This window comes from Saccopteryx bilineata, chromosome 4, assembly GCF_036850765.1.
Source record: "Saccopteryx bilineata isolate mSacBil1 chromosome 4, mSacBil1_pri_phased_curated, whole genome shotgun sequence".
Classification (NCBI taxonomy): Eukaryota; Metazoa; Chordata; class Mammalia; order Chiroptera; family Emballonuridae; genus Saccopteryx; species Saccopteryx bilineata.
The window spans coordinates 110,619,424-110,640,230 of record NC_089493.1 but is presented as its reverse complement, the minus strand read 5'-3'; the positions used below and the strand labels follow the sequence as shown (position 1 = coordinate 110,640,230).

At 36.1% G+C, this 20,807-nt stretch overlaps 1 protein-coding gene across 1 annotated transcript in view; it reads right to left on the bottom strand.

Annotated features, from left to right (window-relative positions):
- MIPOL1 (mirror-image polydactyly 1) overlaps positions 1-20,807 on the bottom strand; it is a 366,001-nt gene that overhangs the window by 125,399 nt on the left and 219,795 nt on the right. Inside the window, exon 12 of the mRNA XM_066277790.1 lies at positions 14,303-14,397. Coding sequence (XP_066133887.1) covers positions 14,303-14,397 — 95 coding nt within the window. The remainder of the gene's footprint in view (positions 1-14,302; positions 14,398-20,807) is intronic.

The window sequence follows — 20,807 nt, the reverse complement described above, 5'->3', positions numbered from 1 at the left end:
TGTACCTTACGTATTATCCAATAAAATTTTGTTGTTGTCCCGGAGGACAGCTGTGATGGGCTCCAGCCACCCACAACCATGAACATGAGCGGTAGGAAATGAATGGATTGTAATACATGAGAATGTTTTATATTTTTAACGTTATTATTTCTTTTATTAAAGATTTGTCTGCGAGCTAGCTGCAGCCATCAAAAGAGCCACATCTGGCTCGCGAACCACAGGTTCCAGACCCCTGCAATAATTATACCAAAAGAATGAATGCAAATAAAAACTGTACAAATAAAAATAGAAATAATGGCCTGACCTGTGGTGGTGCAGTGGATAAAGCATCAATATTGAACACTGAGGTTGCCAGTTCAAAACCCTGGGCTTGCCTGGTCAAGGCACATATGGGAGTTGATGCTTCCTGTTCCTCCCCCTTTCTCTCTCTCTCTCTCTCTCTCTCTCTCTCTCCATCTCTCTCTCCTCTCTAAAATGAATAAAAGAAAAAGATAAAAAATTAAAAAAATATATAAACAAAGGCCCAATTAAATCAGATTTATAAATTTTTCTTTATGCAACTTATAATTTGTCTATATTTATGTCACCTTTTAATCATGTTACTAATTATAAACCAAAAAGAAATACCTATTAAAAATAAAGTAAGGACACATAATAATAATATAGTACTTGACTTTTTGGTTTCATCTTAGTTTTATGGTAGGAGGAGAATAAGTAGATAAGTTATTATTTCAAATCTGAATAATATACAATAAAACAAAAGAAACAAATACAAGAAAGCAAATGAAACCAGACCAAACAAAATCAGAAAATATATACAGCTTACTTATGGCTCAACAGTGTGTCCAATTTTCTAGAACAAATTAATGTTTTAGAAAATTTTAGTTTTTACAGTTTAGAACAACTAAGTGAGGCTTATAGATCAACTACACCTTTCATGGGTTAAAGTAAATTAAAATAGTTATCAGATCAATAATGTTTAATAAAACTAAACAAAAAAAAATCCCCAGGCTTTTGAATTTCTTGTTTGGTTTGTATAGCAACTGAATATTGTTTATTTCTGATCTAATCAAAACTAGTTCTTTGGAGAAATAACTGAAACTATATTAATAGAATTCTGATAGTCATAAAGCCCTTCTAAGCCCAAAGGGAACAAGAGATACTGAACAACAATATTTAGAACTTAACAACTAAACAAAATAGGAAATTAAACCCTAATACAATCAGAAGTTTCATAAATATCTTGTGTTTGAAAAAGTTAAGAGGAACAAAATATTTTTATATTAATCTGAGCTCATGAAACACATTTTTGTTTGGAATTATAGGAAAAAAATTTAACTAAGCCTAATTTTACCTTTGCAAACTTTTGGAACATCAGTTTAAACTTTGGAGAACAGCTACCGCATAATTTAAAGAGTAAAAACTGTAGCTATTTCACATATAATTGAGACAGGAATATTTACACATTTACATGCCTAACAGCTAGGTAAACATTTGTCTTTTGGGGGATGGCCCAGGTGGAAGGGCCCCAGGGCAAAATGACTGCGTTAGGTCCCGGATATCTGACTGTACTGCCAGTCCCACCAAGTCCTAAAAATACTGCTGGATCATCATCCTCGTCCTCCGTCAATATTTGCTAAGCTCCAATATTAGGACAGCAGTGGCATTAGAAAGTTTATAGAAATCAACAGTTGCTCAAAGATTTCTGTTTATTATATCTTGTTCTATATATTAACACTGTTATTTATTGTTTTGGCAATGAATGAATCAGAATGTTTTCTGAACAAAGGTCTTCAATTATTAGCTGTTATTTTCATTTATCAAATATTTTAAAGTAGTTTAGATTGAATAAACGTTAATGCAATTTAATAATAAAAAATGTCATGTCTAGAAAGCAATGAGAAAACATTTTTAACTCAAATATGCTACATAAATTTTGTTTACTGAGTGAAGTCTCTTGAAATACGAAGGAATTCTTTACTTTCATTATCATTTCTGGTCATGGCTAATATTCACCAGATTAAGGTTTCTTAAAAGTCACTTTTTTTCCTCACTGACCTGTCATGGGCTCTTGCTTCTCCAAGTAGTAGAAGAATGCTAACACTTATTTAATAGTTGGTAATATTTTCCTTAATATTTTATTTTTAAAAGCCTAAGTGAGGTTAATGTTTTGTCATTTTCTTATATATCTCATCTTTTTTGTAAACCACAGCACTAACTCATTAAAGAAAAGGAACTTCATTGCCAAACAACACACATATCTTGTTTTAGAGTTGCTTATTTCTAGGAATCAAATATAAGTTGTGCAGGCTGTGGGTGGAGCGCAAAGTGCATTCCTAGCAGCTGTGGCTGATGCAATGCTGTGAGAATACTCCAGCTCCCAGAACCCTCCTGGGCATACCCAGGAAGGAAGCTTGCCCGCTATAAGAAGTGACTTAGTGGCCCTGGCCGGTTGGCTCAGTGGTAGAGCGTCGGTCTGGCGTGTGGAAGTCCAGGGTTTGATTCCCGGCCAGGGCACACAGGAGAGGTGCCCATCTGCTTCTCCCCCCCTCCCCCCCTTCCTCTCTGTCTCTCTCTTCCCCTCCCTCAGCCGAGACTCCACTGGAGCAAAAGATGGCCCGGGTGCTGGGGATGGCTCCTTGGCCTCTGCCCCAGGCGCTAGAGTGGCTCTGGTCGTGACAGAGTGACGCTCCAGATGGGCAGAGCATCGCCCCCGGTGGGCGTGCCGGGTGGATCCCGGTCAGGCCCATGCGGGAGTCTGTCTGACTACCTCCCCGTTTCCAGCTTTGGAAAAATGCAAAAAAAAAAAAAAAAAAAAAAAAAAGAAGTTACTTAGCGCCAACCATGCAGCTCCCTGATCTTTTCAGCCATTGGCTTTGAAGATATGCTGTAACATCCTGTTGGCTGAACCCATGTATATAAGATAGCTTACTTCCTCAATAAAGTGGATCTGCATCACTGAACCTGGTCCCCAGAGTCAGGTCTTTGCATCTCCATTGTCCTCACCCCCAGCAGGACTTGTCCACACAGGCTATTATAAATAAAGGTATTTTTAAATATTACAAACTCAGCCTTGGCCAGTTGGCTCAGTGGTAGAGTATCAGCCCACCATGTGGATGTCCCAGGTTCGATTCCCAGTCAGGGCACACAGGAGAAGTACCCATCTGCTTCTCTACCTCTCCCCCTCTCGCTTCTCTCTCTCTCTCTCTCTCTTCCCCTCCTGCAGCCATAGCTTGGTTGGAGCGAGTTGGCCCCAGGTGCTGAGGATGGCTCATGGCCCCTCCCTCAGATGCTAAGAAGAGCTTGGTTGCTGAGCAACAGAGCAACATGCCAAAAGGGCAGAGCATCGCCCCCCAGTGGGTTTGCTGGGTGGATCCCAGTTGGGGTGCATATGGGAGTCTGTCTCTTTGCCTTCCCTCCTCTCACTGAATTAAAAAAAAGAGAATAAAAAATATAAACTCATTTTTATATAAAAGTAACTTAAAAAATGCAAACATTTTATTAGGGTATAAAATGCAAGTTAAATTTTCCTCTACTCTCATTTACCACACAAGTAATAAATCTAACTGCTAGAATGAGTCCCAATTCTCAGAAAGCCTGCTATTAGATTTCTGTTATATCACAATATTTAAGCATATATCCATATATTCAGAATATTTCTATTGACCCTGAAAGATGTGCTAAGTACCAACACAGATGAAAGACACAGTGGTAAACAGACAAAATCCTAGTCCTTGCAGAATTTAATTTCTAGAGGACAATCCACAAATATAGAATAGTGTTGTATGGGCATGTGTACTATGAAGAAAAAGTAAGGAGGGCAACAAATAAGAGTGACGCAGTGAGTGGGTCGGCTGTTTTAGAGGTGGTTGGGGACATTTAAGCAGAAAGTCGAACAAAGTAAAGGAGCAGACTTTTGGCCAGGACAGATCACTCCAGGCAGAGAAGAAAGCAGTCAAGGCCCTGAGATGGGCGCATTATTAGGATGTTTGAGATCAGGGAGCCAAAGAGACTGGAGTGAAGCAAGAGTAAGAAGCAAGTTAAGAAATGAGGTTAGAGAGGTATCCAGGGGCTAAGAAATATGACTATTTGTACAAATCCCTCTTTTATAAATAAATATGATCACAGCATACATCTGGGGTCACACATTTAAATGTCTCTATGACAAGGGCACATGATTTTGAATGCACAAAGTTGGCAGGAGGGGAACTGTGCTGAGTGGAGAGTTCATGCTCCTTTTGGATAAAGGAACTTCCAATGCACAGGTGCAATGGTTAATTTTATGTGCCAACTCATCTAGGCTGTTTGTTCAAATAGCAGTCTAGATGATGCTGTAAGGTATTTTTTAGATATGATTCATATTTTTACCAGCAGACTTTGAGGAAAACAGGTTACTCTCCACAATATGAGTGGGCCTCATACAAGCTGCTGATGGCTTCAAAAGAAGAACGAGATTCTATAACGGTGGAAGGAATCTTGCATCTCAGGACTCCCGACTGCCTCATGGACTCTTCCGGGTGCCCAGCCAGCTGGCCTGCCCCGCACATTTCGAACTGGTCAGTCCCCACAAGTGCATGAGCCAATGTCTTCCCCACATAGACAGCCCCATTGCTTCTGTTCCTTGGAAGAACGTGAATAACACACATGCCATGGCATAATTCTAAGGGTCCCATGTTGGCAGATATCCCACGTTTTACTTTGTCAATTAATATTTTTAAACTGTGGGCTGACTAAAGAAAACACCCATAGGAAAGATTCTAATTTATTTATTTTTCAGTACAAAAAACAATACTGCAATGAACATGGAATAATGGTATTGTTTCCTAAGGTGATTTTTTGTTTTGTTTTTTAATTCTGAATTTCTAGGAAGGTTAAATCCAAGCAAATGTTTCTGATGATGGTTTTCAAATGTGAACACTGTTTGCCTGGAAAAAATAAACTTGCTGGCAAATGATATACCACTTTAATATATGGAGACTGTATTTTGCCTGACAAATCCACAAATGACTAATATACCAGACAAGGTCCATGTTAGGTTCAGTCATTTCATTTAACATCGAGCTCTGATTGTATGCACTGCACAGACTACTACTTTGCAGAAGAAACTTTTAATTTGAAGAAACTTTCAATCCACTGTTAAATTTGATTATTTTTTCATTTGTTTGGCAGATATTTATTGGGGCTTTCCTATGTATAATTCCCCTGGTAGGGGAAGTAAGAGAAAGATTCATGCAACCATTCATGCATAAGCAGGAGTGATGTATTGTGAGAGAGCCACTGTGAATAACTAGGAGAGTTGTAGGCAGGTTGAAATCACTTCTGTTTGAGAAGATTGGAAAAAGATCAGTAGAACAGTTGGTGTTTAAATTGTGTTCTGAAAGCTCAATAAGAATCTGATAGGCGGAGATGAAGTATTCCAAGAGGAGCAGGTGATATAAAGGAAGCCACCAAAGTGAGAAATTTCTAGGCAGTACTGAATGATTCATGTTGAGAGTGCAAATAATAGTCAAAGCACTATAACAAACATTTGCTGAATGCCTACTATGTGTGAGGCAGTGGTCTGGCACCAGTGACACATATGAATGAAATTAAAAGGTAAAATGATAATTGGTGAAATATGAAATCAGAAGGAGAGTTGGCAGCAATATTAAGGACTCATGAATGTTAGGTTAAAGAATTTGGAATTTATTATATATGATAAATATGGTATTATTAAATACTGTAGGCTGAGTAAAAGGATGAAAATACTATACCTATTTCAGGAACCTTAAGAGGACTAAGAAATGAAGACAAATAGATAAAGTAAGGAAAGCTTGGGTATGAAATTATCTAAGTCTGGTCTAATGAGGGAACTTTGAAAAATAAGATGGCAAAAATAACAGGAATTATGAGAAAAAATTTAGCAAAATTTGGTTACTGATTAAATTTGTAAAAAAGAACAAATCAAAGATTACCTATGTTAAAACTGGTATCTGTGGAACTATAATGATGGTGATTCTAAGTGCCAAGACTAAGGGAGACACTTAATTTTTTTTCTAAGAAATACAAAATTAAATTTTCTCATGCTGATAGAAATAATGTTAATACAGTCCATGGCAAACCCCAGGAACTACACTTGGCAAGGCCATTCTAACTCTGGACCTTTTGCAAACCACAATTAATAAGTGGCCATATATATATATATTTTTTTTTCTTTTTTCTTTTATTTTATTTTTTACAGAGACAGAGAGAGAGTGAGAGAGCGGGATAGATAGGGACAGACACACAGGAACAGAGAGAGATGAGAAGCATAAATCAGTTTTTCACTGAGACACCTTAGTTGTTCATTGATTGCTTTCTCATATGTGCCTTGACCGTGGGCCTTCAGCAGACCGAGTAACCCCTTGCTTGAGCCAGCAACCTTGGGTCCAAGCTGGTGAGCTTTGCTCAAACCAGGTGAGCCTGTGCTCAAGCTGGCAACCTCAGGGTCTCGAGCCTGGGTCCTCCACATCCCAGTCCGACGCTCCATCCACTGCGCCACCACCTGGTCAGGCAGTAAGTGGCAAAATATTTTATAAAGAGACCTTAAAAGAGCAGGCTGGGTCATTTTGTAGAATAATGGAGAATAGTTGAGATCTAATGATCAATTTTAGTCTTATTCTTGTAACTTACTGTTAGAATAAGGCACAGAAAATAGTGAAATCCAATAATGCAAAAAATGTCCTGTGGATAAGAAGTCATAGAAGATATAAAATATTTCAGAGGAAATAGAGGAAATAGCCTCTTTACTAATTTAATTGTTGACTTATATTTCAATAAAGTAAAACTTTAAAAGTAATTTTATCAAAAATACTATTACTATATTTCTTTTGTATAGTGTTCTATGGTTTTTGAAAATATACAATATATTATCTTATTGATTTTCATAATAAGCAGGTCAGAAATGAGCTCTGTTTAGCTGTAAAGAAACATTCAGAAGTTAACTTACCAAATGTCATGTTCCATAAAGTTGAGGGGAGGAAGAAAAGAACATTTCACAATTGTATTTCAAATCACTGGACTGATTAAAATTGAAAAAAACATTCACAAAAGGTTAGGATTAGAAAAAGCCCCATGTGTCAAAGTTAAAGAAACTGAAACTGGTTTAGCAGTATGGAACCATTAAGACAGATCCACAGACAGTTAATTCCTGTCGAAAATATAGATGTGACAAAATGTCTTTGTCATGAGGTAGCTCAATTAGCACAAATGATTATAGCATAGAACTACTAAGGTCAGGATCCAGTATTCAACTGCTCTTGATGAGAGACTTGCATTGAGAAAAAGGTTGCTCCATGCCTAGAGTTTGTGTGCTATCTAATGAGCATGTAGTTCTGACTGAGAGAACATATGGTCCAGTGAGAAACTCTCACCACAATAAAATACCCAAACTAGATTCTAGTAACAGTTATATTTCTGATTGCAAAGAATTGCATACATACCGTTAAAGAGTGTATATAAAAAGTCAAAGACTCATATTAAATAAAACATAAAAATGATGTAGAGAAGAAGCAAGACTTTCACTCTCTTTTTTAGTATATTTTACAGGGCCTCTATTTTTATGGTTTCTATAACTTTGAAATGTTCATTCTGAACCCTGTAAGAAGGGGTCATGTTTAATCTAGTTTTCACTATGTCAAACACATAAATATTCTATTATTTAAAAAACACTAGTACATTCATAGGAAACTTAGTATCTTAAAATATTGAGCATTATATTCAATATTTTTGTCAAAAGTGAAATATATCATGTTCTGAATTACAACTTCCCACATGCAATTACACATAATAAAAATTTAAAACATAAACTGCTGTTATTATAAGTAAGTATATTAAATCCCAGTTTACTGGCACCTAACAACAGGCTCTAATTCTTATATACACATTTGAATTTACACTCTTTAAGTAAAAGAAAATATAAGGAAGCACTATAAAATCAGCCAACATTGAAACTGAGCATTCTCTTTATTAGGAAAGAGTTTGTTATGATTATGCCTCCTGAACTTAGGAATGCAGCACTACAGGTTTACAACAACAGGAAAAAGTCATTACCAAATACAAGTCTAACCCTTACCAGTCTAAGATGCTTCCCTGTTGAAACTGTTGAGATTTACAGTAATAAAGCTGTTGCAAATGAATTCAGCATTCCGCACAGCAACAAGGGATTACTAATATTTATATTTTCGTAATGCTTTTGTGATAAATAAAATTTATTTTAAATCTTATATTGTTATTCCTCCCCTGCTATCCCTTCTGCTTAATGTAAAATAGCTGTCAGTTATAATGGTAAGTTTAGTATCCCTACCCATCCACCTCACTTACCCCTGTCCCTAACGCCACCAAAGAAAACAAAGGCTAACCTTTCCTTTGCTTAATGCCCAAAGTTTTCTACAACACAAAGGAAACAAAGAGAATGGAGAAACTCGGAAAAATGTATTTCTGTATTCCTTATATTCATACAGGGAAATGCAAGGCTTAAGTAACAGTAGTTCTTAGCATAACCTAGATAATAATTGTTATACTAATTATTTTTGGGGGGACAGGGGATAAGGTCATATCACTAATTGGTAGAATTAAAGGCAGCAGCACATTTTATTCTGTCCCTAAAACTAAACATCCTCCTCTGCTTTGGCTGTTGCAAAGTTGAGAGCCAGACTTATTGTTGGTGCTTACCCTTTTGCTGTTTCATGGCATACAGCCCAAACAGAAACTCTGCACCCATAAACAGTCACTCTCCATCTCGCTTTCCCCCAGCTCCTGGCAATTGCCCACTCCCCCTTCCCCAAGTCCCTGGTAATCTTTATTCTACTCCCTGTTTCTATGAATTGGCCTATTCTGGGTACCTCATGGAAGTGGAATCATATCACTTTTGTCTTTTCTGTCTGGCTTATTTCAATTAACATGATGTATTTACAGGTCATCCATGTTGTCATGTATCAGAATTTCATTCCTTCATATGGCTGGATAATATTCCATTGTAGGTATATAACACAGTTTGTTTATCCCTGTATCTGTTGATGGACACTTGGGCTGTTTCCTGCTTTTGTATGTGAAAAATGCTGTAAGGAACATCGGTGTACAGGCATCTGTTTGAGTCATTGCTTCAATTATTTTGGAGAATTTATCTATGTGTGGAATTGCTGGCTCGTATGGGAGTTCTACGTTTAACTTTTTGACGAAACACCAAACTGTTTTCCAGAACAGGTGCATCTATATCAGTTTTTATCTGCATCAGTTTACATTCGCATCAGCAATGAGCAGAAGTTCTCTACCTTTTTGTTTGGATAAAATCGTGGATCTACCTGAAGGAGGTAACTTTATTATTTTTTGAGGGGATACAAGACATTTCTTCATGCATCACACACTGTACAGGTTTTTCTTTTACTGTGCCCTGACCGGGGACTGAACTTGCGCTTCATCAAGACGATGCTCTAACTAACTGAGTTACTCAGCCAGGGCCAGGTTTCCTCTTCTGATACATCTATGTAGCTATTTTTCACTCTTTATTTCCACCTGACCTTTATTCTATCTATTGTTAGGTCACTTTGCATTACAGCATTTAAAGTAAGCATTCCAATATATGTCAATAATTGTCAGAGACAATATCCAAATGGGTATTTAATACTTTTGTTTCATAAATCTTTGATTTCAGAGCTAGTGACCCTCACCTTCTCTCAGTTCTTACCATCCACTTCCAAGGTACTGCTTTCAACAGTATCATTGCTCAGACTGAGTGCTTGTCTCTAGATCTTAAACAGCAATGTTCCATTTTTCTGACTATAACCTCAGCTCTTAAATTTTCTTATTCCCTCTACATTTACTCTATAATCCTAAAATTTATAATCTTATAACTATCATATAATTTATGGTTTCTTGATTCCTCCATTTTCTCTCATTACACATGTCCCTTCAATTTGATTTCCTGCCCCATTTAGCCTAAACTATCACTCATCATTTCAACAACTCTTCTGCTATTGGTCCCTTAACTACTCTCCTCACCATAATTTTAGTTCTGTAGATTCACAATCCTGAAACATTTTGATCCTTTGCCTTCTGTGCTGCTATGCAAGGACAGCGGAATGTACTGAATTACACAATTGTACAAACTAGAACGCATACAAATTTAAGGTATCTTTTCCCAGGTTGGTCTTCGAGATTGCTTGACTGTGTTCTCCTTGTCTTTACTCACTTCTTTTCTCCCATTCATTCAGTAACCAATCTCAGTTATTCCTTTTAAAGCTTCCTGCCTTCTCACTTCAGAAACCTACAGTGACCCTGACTTCACAGAAAAGAAGAAACTATTAATTATGAATGGAAACTTATTTACATCCCCAGCTATTCACATCTCCTTCACTCCTGTCTATGAGCACAAGGTGATCATCCTTCCGTTCAAGATAAACTCTTCCGCAGAGTCTAAATTTTATCTCATCCTGCTTCTTTAGAAATGCCGTTTCATAAAAATTCTCTCTATTGGCTCCTTCCAATTAGTCATAAACGTGTTCAAGTATCTGCCACTTTTCAAAAGACAAATGCCAAATCCTTAATCTACTTTCCTTTTGTCTCAGCTATCATTAACATCTTTCTGATTCATATTTCTTCAAGGACCACTCTATTACCCACATTACTGTTTCTTTATCTCTTATTACTCTTCAATTCACAGAAAGCTGACTCATATCAAATATAATACTTTATTAAAATCACTGAGGTGAAGGTCATTAATAACCATCTTATTTCAAACAGGCATTTTTGTCCTATCTTATGTAACCATTTAGCAATATCCCTTCCCCTTTTTAACATGTTTCTTGCCTTCAATTATATTGATTCTACTTCTACCTCACTGACTTCCTGTTGTAAAAAGAAATTTATCATAACATTGGTTGAACACTAAATATAAGACAAATCTGTGCTAAGATCTGTACATAACTTTAAACATTCTACTAGGTAAGTACTACAATTCTCATTTTACAAAAAGGAGGTGGTCTTGGAGAGGTTTGTTTATGTACAATCACAGAGGGAAGGGATGTCTAACAGCATATCACAGTAGACTTATTACACTGCAAGCAATTTTTTAAACAGTAACAGTGAAAGGGAGACTTGTGAAGATTATTTTTGTACCAATGATTGTTAACTAGTTATTTAGAAGAGACCATTTAACCCTGTCAAATTCAAGTAGATTTACAAAAAAGCCTTTGAAAATAACTATTTAAGTTTTATAATTTTCAAAATTTTTCAGTAATCTCCTGCAATTTATCAGAGAAGGAGTGTCAAGATATGACATCAAAGGTTTTTGGGGTTTTTTTTGTCTAAAAGTAATGTCAGTTCATACAAGATTATTATAAACCTTCCTCCTTTTTATAATTGAATTTATTGGGGTGACACTGGTTATCATAATTATACAGGTTTCAGGTGCCCAATTCTACAGAACATCTCTGTACACCATCTTCTGTGTTCACCTTCCCAAGTCCAGTCTTTGTTGATCACCACTTATCGCCGTATGGCCTCCTCCACCTGCCCCCACCTCCAGCGATCACCACACTGTGGTCTGTATTCATGAATTTTTCTTTTCTCTCTTTTTCTAAAAATTTTATTTATTGATTTTAGCAAAAGAGAAAGGGAGAGAGAGACATACAGGAACATCATCTGACTGAGGATCATACTGGCAATCTCTGTGCTTTGGGATTAAGCTCTAACCAGCCGAGCTATCCCACCAGCATGAGTTTTTCATTTTCTTGTCCTTTTTTGCTCAGTCCCACCACTCCACTCATCCAGTTCACCCCATACTACTGAGAGATGTCAGTCTGTTCTCTATGTTTGAGTCTGTCTCTGTTTTGCTTCTTGGAGTTCTTGGACACTACCACTTTATCGATTGAACACCTACTGTCCTATCTCACATGGATGGCAGGAGAAGTTTCCAAACAAATTTTCCCTTGTATAGGCAAAGCTACTATGTATCATCTAAAGACTGGGCACAAATCACACAGTATTCACAAGTCTTAATAAAGGGTTTACTATATGCCTCTATTATTCTACCAACAAGAGACCATACTTTAATGCAGCTAAATAAAATGTGTGTGTAAAGCAGTGGCCCTCAAACTTGGCACCATGTCGGAACTTTTAGGGAGCTTTAAAACACAGTGTTAGTGGCCTTGGCTGAATAACTCAATGGCTAGAGCACCGTCCCAGCACTCCAAGGTCATGGGTTTGATCTATGATCAGGGAACATATGAGAAGCAACCAATAAGTGCCCAACAACTAAGTGGAACAACAGGTTGATGCTTCTCTCTTCCCCTTCTTCCCTGTCTCCCTTCCTTTCCTCTCCCTCAAATCAATGAAAACACACACACACACGCACTGGTAGCTGAATCTTACCTCAAGAAACTCTGATGTAATTGGTCTGAGATGGGATACGGACCAGAATTTTTAGAGGGTCCTTAGGTGATCTAATGCCTAGCTACAGTGGAGAATCCACTGGCATAAACTATAGAGGAAAGACTGTCAGATTCACTCCACAGTTTTAAAAAGGCTGAGTGGGTGGGTTGTCTTCTTCCACTATCAGGGTTCTGCTTACTCATATGGATACACATAGACACTGATTCTAGTTGCAAGCAAATGATTCCACAGTCACCAACCAAACATACTTGGTATCTGATAACTGTATTAGTATTCTGTAGGTGCTGTAATAAAGCACCACATACTGGGGGGCCTCAGATCGGTGGAAATTTATTGCCTCACAATTCTGGAAGCTACAATCTGAATGTCTGCTGGACTATGCGGGAGAATCCTCCCACACCTCTTCTAGCGTTGGTGTTTTCTGCCAATCATTGGTGCTCCTTGGCTTGTACACACATCACACCAGGGACGTTATCTTTTCCTTGTGTCCTCATTATAGTCTCCTCCCATGCATGTGTCTCTGTTCAAATTCCCACTGTCATATTTGGTCGGAACCCACACTAATGGCTTCATTTGATTACTCTGTAAAGACCCTTTTTTTCAAATAAGGTCAAATTCTTAGGTACTAGACGTCAGGACTTCAACACATCCTTTCTGAGGGGCACAGCTTAGCTCATAACAACAACCAACTATTTTATATGTCAGTAACACTGCTCCAAAGCAGGGACTCCTAACTTGGGGGCAGGAAAAAGATTTCATCTCTATTTTTCACTAACTCTCCTATAAACACAGAATTCCCTATAAACAGAGGCAACAAACTAAAATAGTGGTATAGGTGGTTCTTGAGAGTCTGTATCCATAGAAAGCACTTGTATTTTCATGTAACATTTCGGTGTTTGCAGCTACCCCCAAAATACCATTTACAGTCATCATTGCTTAGAAATTAACAGACTTATTGTTAATTGACTTATTGTTGGATCTAGTTGTTTAATGTATTAAAATGACACACATATATATTAATATACCATGAGACAATACTTTCATAATTGCATTTCAGTAAAACTGATTTGCATTTACATTTTATACACTTAACATCATTCTAAAAGGAAGGCCAAAATTTTAAAACTCTTTCAATAAGCTACAGCCCCAGTTAATGAATTCTTACATTTCAGACTTGAAGTTTTATTATTATTTTTTAAATTTCAGCATCAAAGAATATACAGGGCTTTGTAAATCATTTTTCAAATCCTTTTTTTATGATCCACTATAAGAATATATATTTTATACATTGCACAATCTTAGCCTTCTCTTTCATGCAACAACACAAAACTGAAACAAAGTATCACAAAACAGTGTTTATCCTTACTACAGGAGGTGGATTCTGCCATTTCCTATTTTATTTCTTTCCATTAAAATATGCCAATGTGACTTATTGAATTAATTTTACAATGATTCTTATAGCATAAATTAAATAAATCTTAAAAAACCTTTAGTATTCCTGTAGAAAATCCTCATGTTACATTATAATAGGTGAAAGACTGTTAAAACTGATATTCATGTACTATTTTGAAAATATATGTCATCATTTTAGAGGTGGTATTTAGATAAGTCAATAGTTAACAGCTGACCAGGCTCCATTAGACACTGGTTCAGAGTTATATATGCTTCATATATCTGATGGGATTCTAAACATAAACCTTATCAAATACAGGAAGAAAAACAGTTGAAATAATAAAACATTTTATGCCTGAATCATTTTAAAGTTACAAAAATGTTTTAAGTGCATACATAATATTTTATTTCACTGAGCTATTTCCTCATTTACCACTGTAAAGTTGGTACAAGCATTTCCCAAACCAACATTTACTTAGGTCTAGGCAGAAAAGAATCTTACCTGTAGTAAACTCGAAGTGTCTGGATCTCTTCCTCCAGTTTTCTGTACTGCTGAACTGCAGTTTCTCTGGCGTGTTGCATGGCTAACAACTTTGCCTGCAAGCAACCAAGATTTTAAGAAATCTAGTATTAGTTTGATATGTTAAAATACAGTAATATAGTATGAATAGAAGTTTTATATTTCTGGTAGTTTTAAACCTATCAATATTTTTAGGAGTGTTTTATAATTTCCCATAAAAATAACCTAATTACATCAATAACAGAAATACTACAGGCTTGAACATATTAAATCGACCAACTTTGCTCATAATTAAACTTCAACCTTATTCATCTGTACCATCAGATATATGCCCTTCTGCAATGTTTAACTTTATACACAGAATTCAGAATGTGGAACATGGGTTCAGAGCACTATCTAGAGAAGAGATAAGCATACTGGGTGTTCAGATACAAATTTAATGTGGCTCCACTGCCTGATCACACTAGGTTTTCTTTTAACTTTATTAATAGTAAAACTCAGAAAATTCTAAATATGTTGTTAAGCCATCTTTGATATTTAGCATGAAAAAAAAAATACACAAGACTGATTTTCACAGATATGATTTAACCTTTTCAGTTCCTTTTCTGTAGGAAAAAAAAAATCTCTAAAGGAAGAATGGCAGCAATCTTGAATGTTAGAGATATTTTATTCAAGAAATGCTACTGTTCCTCTCTGCCTATAATATTCAAATTCTAAAGGGTCTGCAATCAGGTTTTTAATAGGATTCAAACCAGTAATTTAAAAAGAATTGCCACCTTCCAATCATCATTCCCACTGGAACTCAGAAATAGTCAAATGTTCTCAATGCAACTTATAATACGGTACTGCTAATTCAGGTTTCAGTTTTGATTACTGAGTTTAATTTGCATGAAAAAGTTGTCTTGAACTTTAAAAGATGTTTGTTAGATAACAGAGCTAATTGTCATCACACACCTCACAGACTACACTAACGGCAATGGAGGCAGAAATTCACTAATTTGCTGACCTAATATGATTTCACTGAAATTATTTTCTTGCAAAAGGATGAAGTCATAAGATAAACTGTGAAATCCTGATCATAGTGTAACATAATAAAATATTAGACAATGCCACCTTTTAATTTTAATTATGGAGAATGATAAAAACATGAAGCAGTTTGGATCTCCATATAAAATCAGGAATAAATTACTTTGTTCTCTACTTGGGCTAGCCAATTCTAACAAATAATTACTTTTAAATTAAATTTAAGATGTTTAAGTGCTTGTTGTAATATGTCACATTCTAGAATCATAGTTGAAACATTTTCACAAATTATTAAAGAGCATTTAAAATAAAAATAGGTGGCTGGTTCTAGATGTTAATAATTAACAACTTTGCCAATTTTCAGGATACTATAAAATGTGATTCAAATAGTAACTAGGAAGACATAGATACACATTGTGACTGCGTCAAATAAAAAAGAATCACACAAAAAAGAACGTGACACATTCAACTTACAAAACATCAGACACCCTTTCTATGTGTTTAAGGAATATCAAATATTAGACACCTAACAGAGAATTTTGCTAAATAAATGTTATCTTAATTGATTATTCTGATGTTAAACTGATACTTCTAGGAAAAAAAAGACACACCAAAGATATAAATCCATCAATGTTCTGGCTGGAAAATGCCTTACTAAAGATTCTGTTTAAGAAATTCCTGCAATAAAAATGGGATCATGAAAACTTTATTTAAATTGCTGAGTTTGGGGGAATATTGAACATTTCTCTTCCCAAATGACTTGGTTATAATGATTTGGTGTTGCTTCACAGCAATCAGCTTAACGTATCAATTCCAAACATCTGATCTTCTGTCTAGGCCCTCGAGACTATCATCAAAGCTGGGATGAACACCTGGCTTTACAACCTCTTTCCTCAATCAGGTATGTTCTTATCTGGTCAACACATTCTTTTCCTTGAGGAGGGGAATACCCTTTCCCCATGGCTACTATGAACTGAGGTAGCGATGGTCCAGCTAATTCTATACCACTAGCCCCAAGGAGAAAACAACCCTGATGACATGAGTGCCAGACCTCCGGAAACATTTCTCGGACTTCCTGCATACAGTAATCCTTTTTTATTTCTTTTATGCTAGTTTGAGTTGGATTTATGTTATATGTAATGTAAGAAAACATAATTTTAAAAAATGACTAATTTAAATGTGCTGTTTCTATTGCATTTCCTAGTTTCATTAATAGTGTATAATTTCAACACATTACAGGTCAAAAATAAATCTCAACATATCATTCAGGAAATTAACAAACAAGTTATTTTTTCTGTTTATTTTTTTGCCATCACATTTCCTATATTTTTGGAAAATTTTAAATAAGAACTGCATACTTTCATTTATGTTTATACTCAAATAAAAATACACACATTTAAAAAATAACTAGACTCAAAATATAAACAATAGAAACTGTAAAGTGAACCTTTCTGCCACCTCCAACCCTCAGTTGGAGGTAATACACCCTCCTGACATTACCATGTACCTGTTTGTTGCATATCCTTCCAGAGGTAGTGTACATACATGTGTATATTTGCAACTAAACACCCCTATTTACAATACTGATGGCACTCTACAGTTAGAAACCTTATTTGAAATTGGAAAATATTTTGCTGCTTTGCTTCCTTAAAAAACAATCCTCCACCTCAATCCATATATCACACTGACGACACATTCTTTCCCTGCGCTCCCACCCCCAAAGTGGAACACTTGCATGAATCTGGGTTCATCATTTAAGAATATTTTATACTTCCACTACATAGTTATGAATTATAGATGACATCCCTTATTGCTTACATCCTTTATTTTTTTGTTTTTCTTTTTTAATATTTATTTATTTATTTATTTAGTCACAGTGACAGAGTCAGAGAGAGGGACAGACAGGAAGGGAGAGAGATGAGAAGTATCAATTCTTCGTTGCGGCACCTTAGTTGTTTGTTGATTGCTTTCTCATATGTGCCTTGACTGGGGTGGGGGGGTGGGATGGCTACAGCAGACTGAGTGACCCCTTGCTCGAGCTAGTGACCTTGGGCTCAAGCTGGTGAGCTTTGCTCAAACCAGATGAGCCCACACTCAACCTGGAGACCTTGGGGTCTCGAACCTGGGTCTTCTGCATCCCAGTCTGCCGCTCTGTTCACTGCGCCACCGCCTGGTCAGGCTGTTTACAGGTTTTTAAACATTATATAAATGATACTCTACATATCTCACAGACAATTGCTTTTTTGGTCCGTATTATATTTCTACTATTCATATTGACACAAGTATCCATTCTCATACTTACTTTTATATAAAATGTGCCCTTTGCACATGACAGCCAACACCCTTACACTGCACTTAACCCTGTTAACCACTTATGTGGCTTTTATCCCTATGGTTTTACCTTTTCTGGAATGTCATATAAAGATTCATATATGTAATAGGTAACCTTTGAATTTTTCTTGTTTCCTTTAACTTAATGCTTTTGGGATTCATTTCTATCATCACATGTATCAGTTCATTCTTTTATATCACTGAGTAGTATTCCATTGTATGGCTATACCATTAGCTGTATTTCTGTTCATCAGTTGATGGACACTGGGGCTGTTTCCATTTTTTGGCAATTATTTAAAAAACTGCTATAATCATAGCACATAGGTAATTTTGTAGAAATATGCCTTCATTCCTCTTAAATAAATACCAAGGGGTAGAACTGCTGACTCATATAATATGTGTGTACTTACATACTATATGTAATATATATATATAATTTATAGTTATATACATTATAAAGAAACTGCCAGACTTACTATCTAAATTTATATAACCTTAAAGCATCTGTGCTTAATAACTATCAATGCCACTTGTTGAATCCCTATTATAGGAAGTTGGGCACTGTATCAAGTGCTTGAAATACATTACTCTAGTTTATCTTTATTACCACACTATGAGATAATTCCTATTATCCCATTTACAGGTGATAAAATGAGATTCATAGATAATAATCACTTGCAAATATAACACAGCTAGTGACTAATACAACTCAAATACAAATTCAGCCTGTTTGCTCTAAAATACATACATATTTTTGCCCCTTACATACACACACACACACACACACACACACACACACATAAAATCAATTTATAGTCTCAGGAACATGACAGACAAAAAAAATATTATTCAATAATTTGAAAAACAATACAAATAATATGGGTTGACAAGCACTTGGTTAGTTTACAAATGTCACAGCCACACTTGCAGAGATAAGGACAAGCAGATGTGTACCAGACACTCTTGAGCATGCCACCTATTTGTTTATGTTGAGGCACAACTGACATACAATATTGTATTAGATTCAGGTATATAATTTGACATACACCACAATAAGTATAGTTAACATCTGTCATCATACAAAGTTAGTAAACTATTATCTATATTCCCTGCTGTGCATTACATTTCATGACTTGTATATCTTAAAACTAGAAGTTTGTACCTTTTGATCCCCTTCACCCATTTTGCCTAACCCTGAACCCACTGGCAAACATCTGTCCTATGTGTCTATAAAACTGGTTTTGCTTGCTCTTTTTTGTTCTGATAGATTCCACATATAAGTGAAATCAGATATGTCTTTTTATTTCCAACTTATTTTACTTAACATAATACTCCCAAGTTGCATCCACTTTGTTGCAAATGGCAAGGTTTCATTTTTTATGGCTAACACTTCACCATGTAGCCCTGGCAGGTTAGCTCAGTAGGTCAGAGTAGTATTCCAAAACACCAAGGTTGTGGATTCGATCCCTGGTCAGGGCACATATGGGAAGCACTCAATGAATATAAAACCAAGTGGAACAACAGATAAGTGCTTCTCTCTTTCTCTCCCTTCCTCTCTGTTTCTAAAAATCAATCAATAAAACATTTTATGGTATATATATACCACATCTTTTTATCCTCATTCATATATTGATGGACACTTAAGTTGCTTTCATATTTTAGCTATTGTAGGTAATACTACAATGACCATAAGGGTGCATTTATTTTTTCCAATTAATGTTTTAATTTGCTTTGAATATATACAGAGATATAAAATTGCTGGATCATATGGTAGTTAACTGTTTGCATCTCTGTTATCAGCACTACATTTTCACTCCCTCTCATGTTTCAGATGCCAAATTTTGCATCTTTCTTTTTTGTGTATCCCTTAACTAATTATTATAGTTATAGCTGCTTTTACTACTTTTGTCTTTTAACCTTCATACTAGATTTATTGTACATGCGGTTGATCCACTACCTTTTCTATATATTTGATTTTACATGGTAGAATTCCTTTCATATATTTTATTCCTAGTTATGGCCTTTTTTTGAAAAAAAAAAAAGCTTAATAAAGTTCCTTTAACATTTCTTGTAAGGCTGGTTTAGTGGTGATGAACTTCTTTAGCTTTTCCTTTTCTGGAAAACTTGCTTCTTCAATTCTGAATGATAACCTTGCTGGGTAGACTATTCTTAGTTGGAAGTTATTCCTATTAGCATTTATTTTTGTATTTTTCTGAAGTGAGAAGCAGGAAGGAAGAGAGACAGACTCCCGCATGTGCCCGACCACATGGCAAGCCCACTAGGGGGCGATGCTCTGCCAATCTGGGGTGTTGCTCTGTTGCAACCAGAGTCATTCTAGCGCCTGAGGCAGAGGCCACGGAGCCATCCTCAGCACCTGGGCCCACTTTGCTCCAATGGCTGTGGGAGGGGATTAGAGAGATAGAGAGAAAAGAGAAGGGGAGGGGTAGAGAAGCAGATGGGTGCTTCTCCTCTGTGCCTTGGCCGGGAATTGAAACCTGGGACTTCCACACACCAGGCTGACACTCTACCACTGAGCTGGGCCTTCCTTTCAGCATTTTTAATGTAACATGCGATTCCCTTGTGGCTTGCATAATTTCTACTGAAAAAATTAGCAAACAGTCTTATGAGTTCCCTTATATGTAATTAATTGTTATTTTCTTGCTGCTCTTAAGATTCTTTATCTTTCACTTCTGACTTTAAATTATATTATGTCTTGGAGTGGATCTCTTTGGGTTCATCTTGGTTAGGACTCTCTGTGCTTCCTGGACAAATTTACCTGTTTCCTCCTCCAGGCTAGGTACCATATTTCCAACATATAAGATGCTCCCATGTATAAGACACACCTTAATTTTGGGGTCCAAAATTAAAAAAAAAAAGGATTACATAAAGTTATTGAACTCAAATTTTATTCATCATAAAATTCATACAACTCATCACTGTCAAAACTCCCATCCATTAGCTTGTCCTCATCTGTGTTTGATAACAAATCACTGTCTTCATATATTGCCTTGTCCTCAGTTCCATCTATGGCATCTGAAATGCCACACTTCTTGAATGACTTGACAATGATCTCAATCTTGATATTATCCCAGGATCTTTTCACCCAGGTACAAACACTTCTCTTATAGTTGGT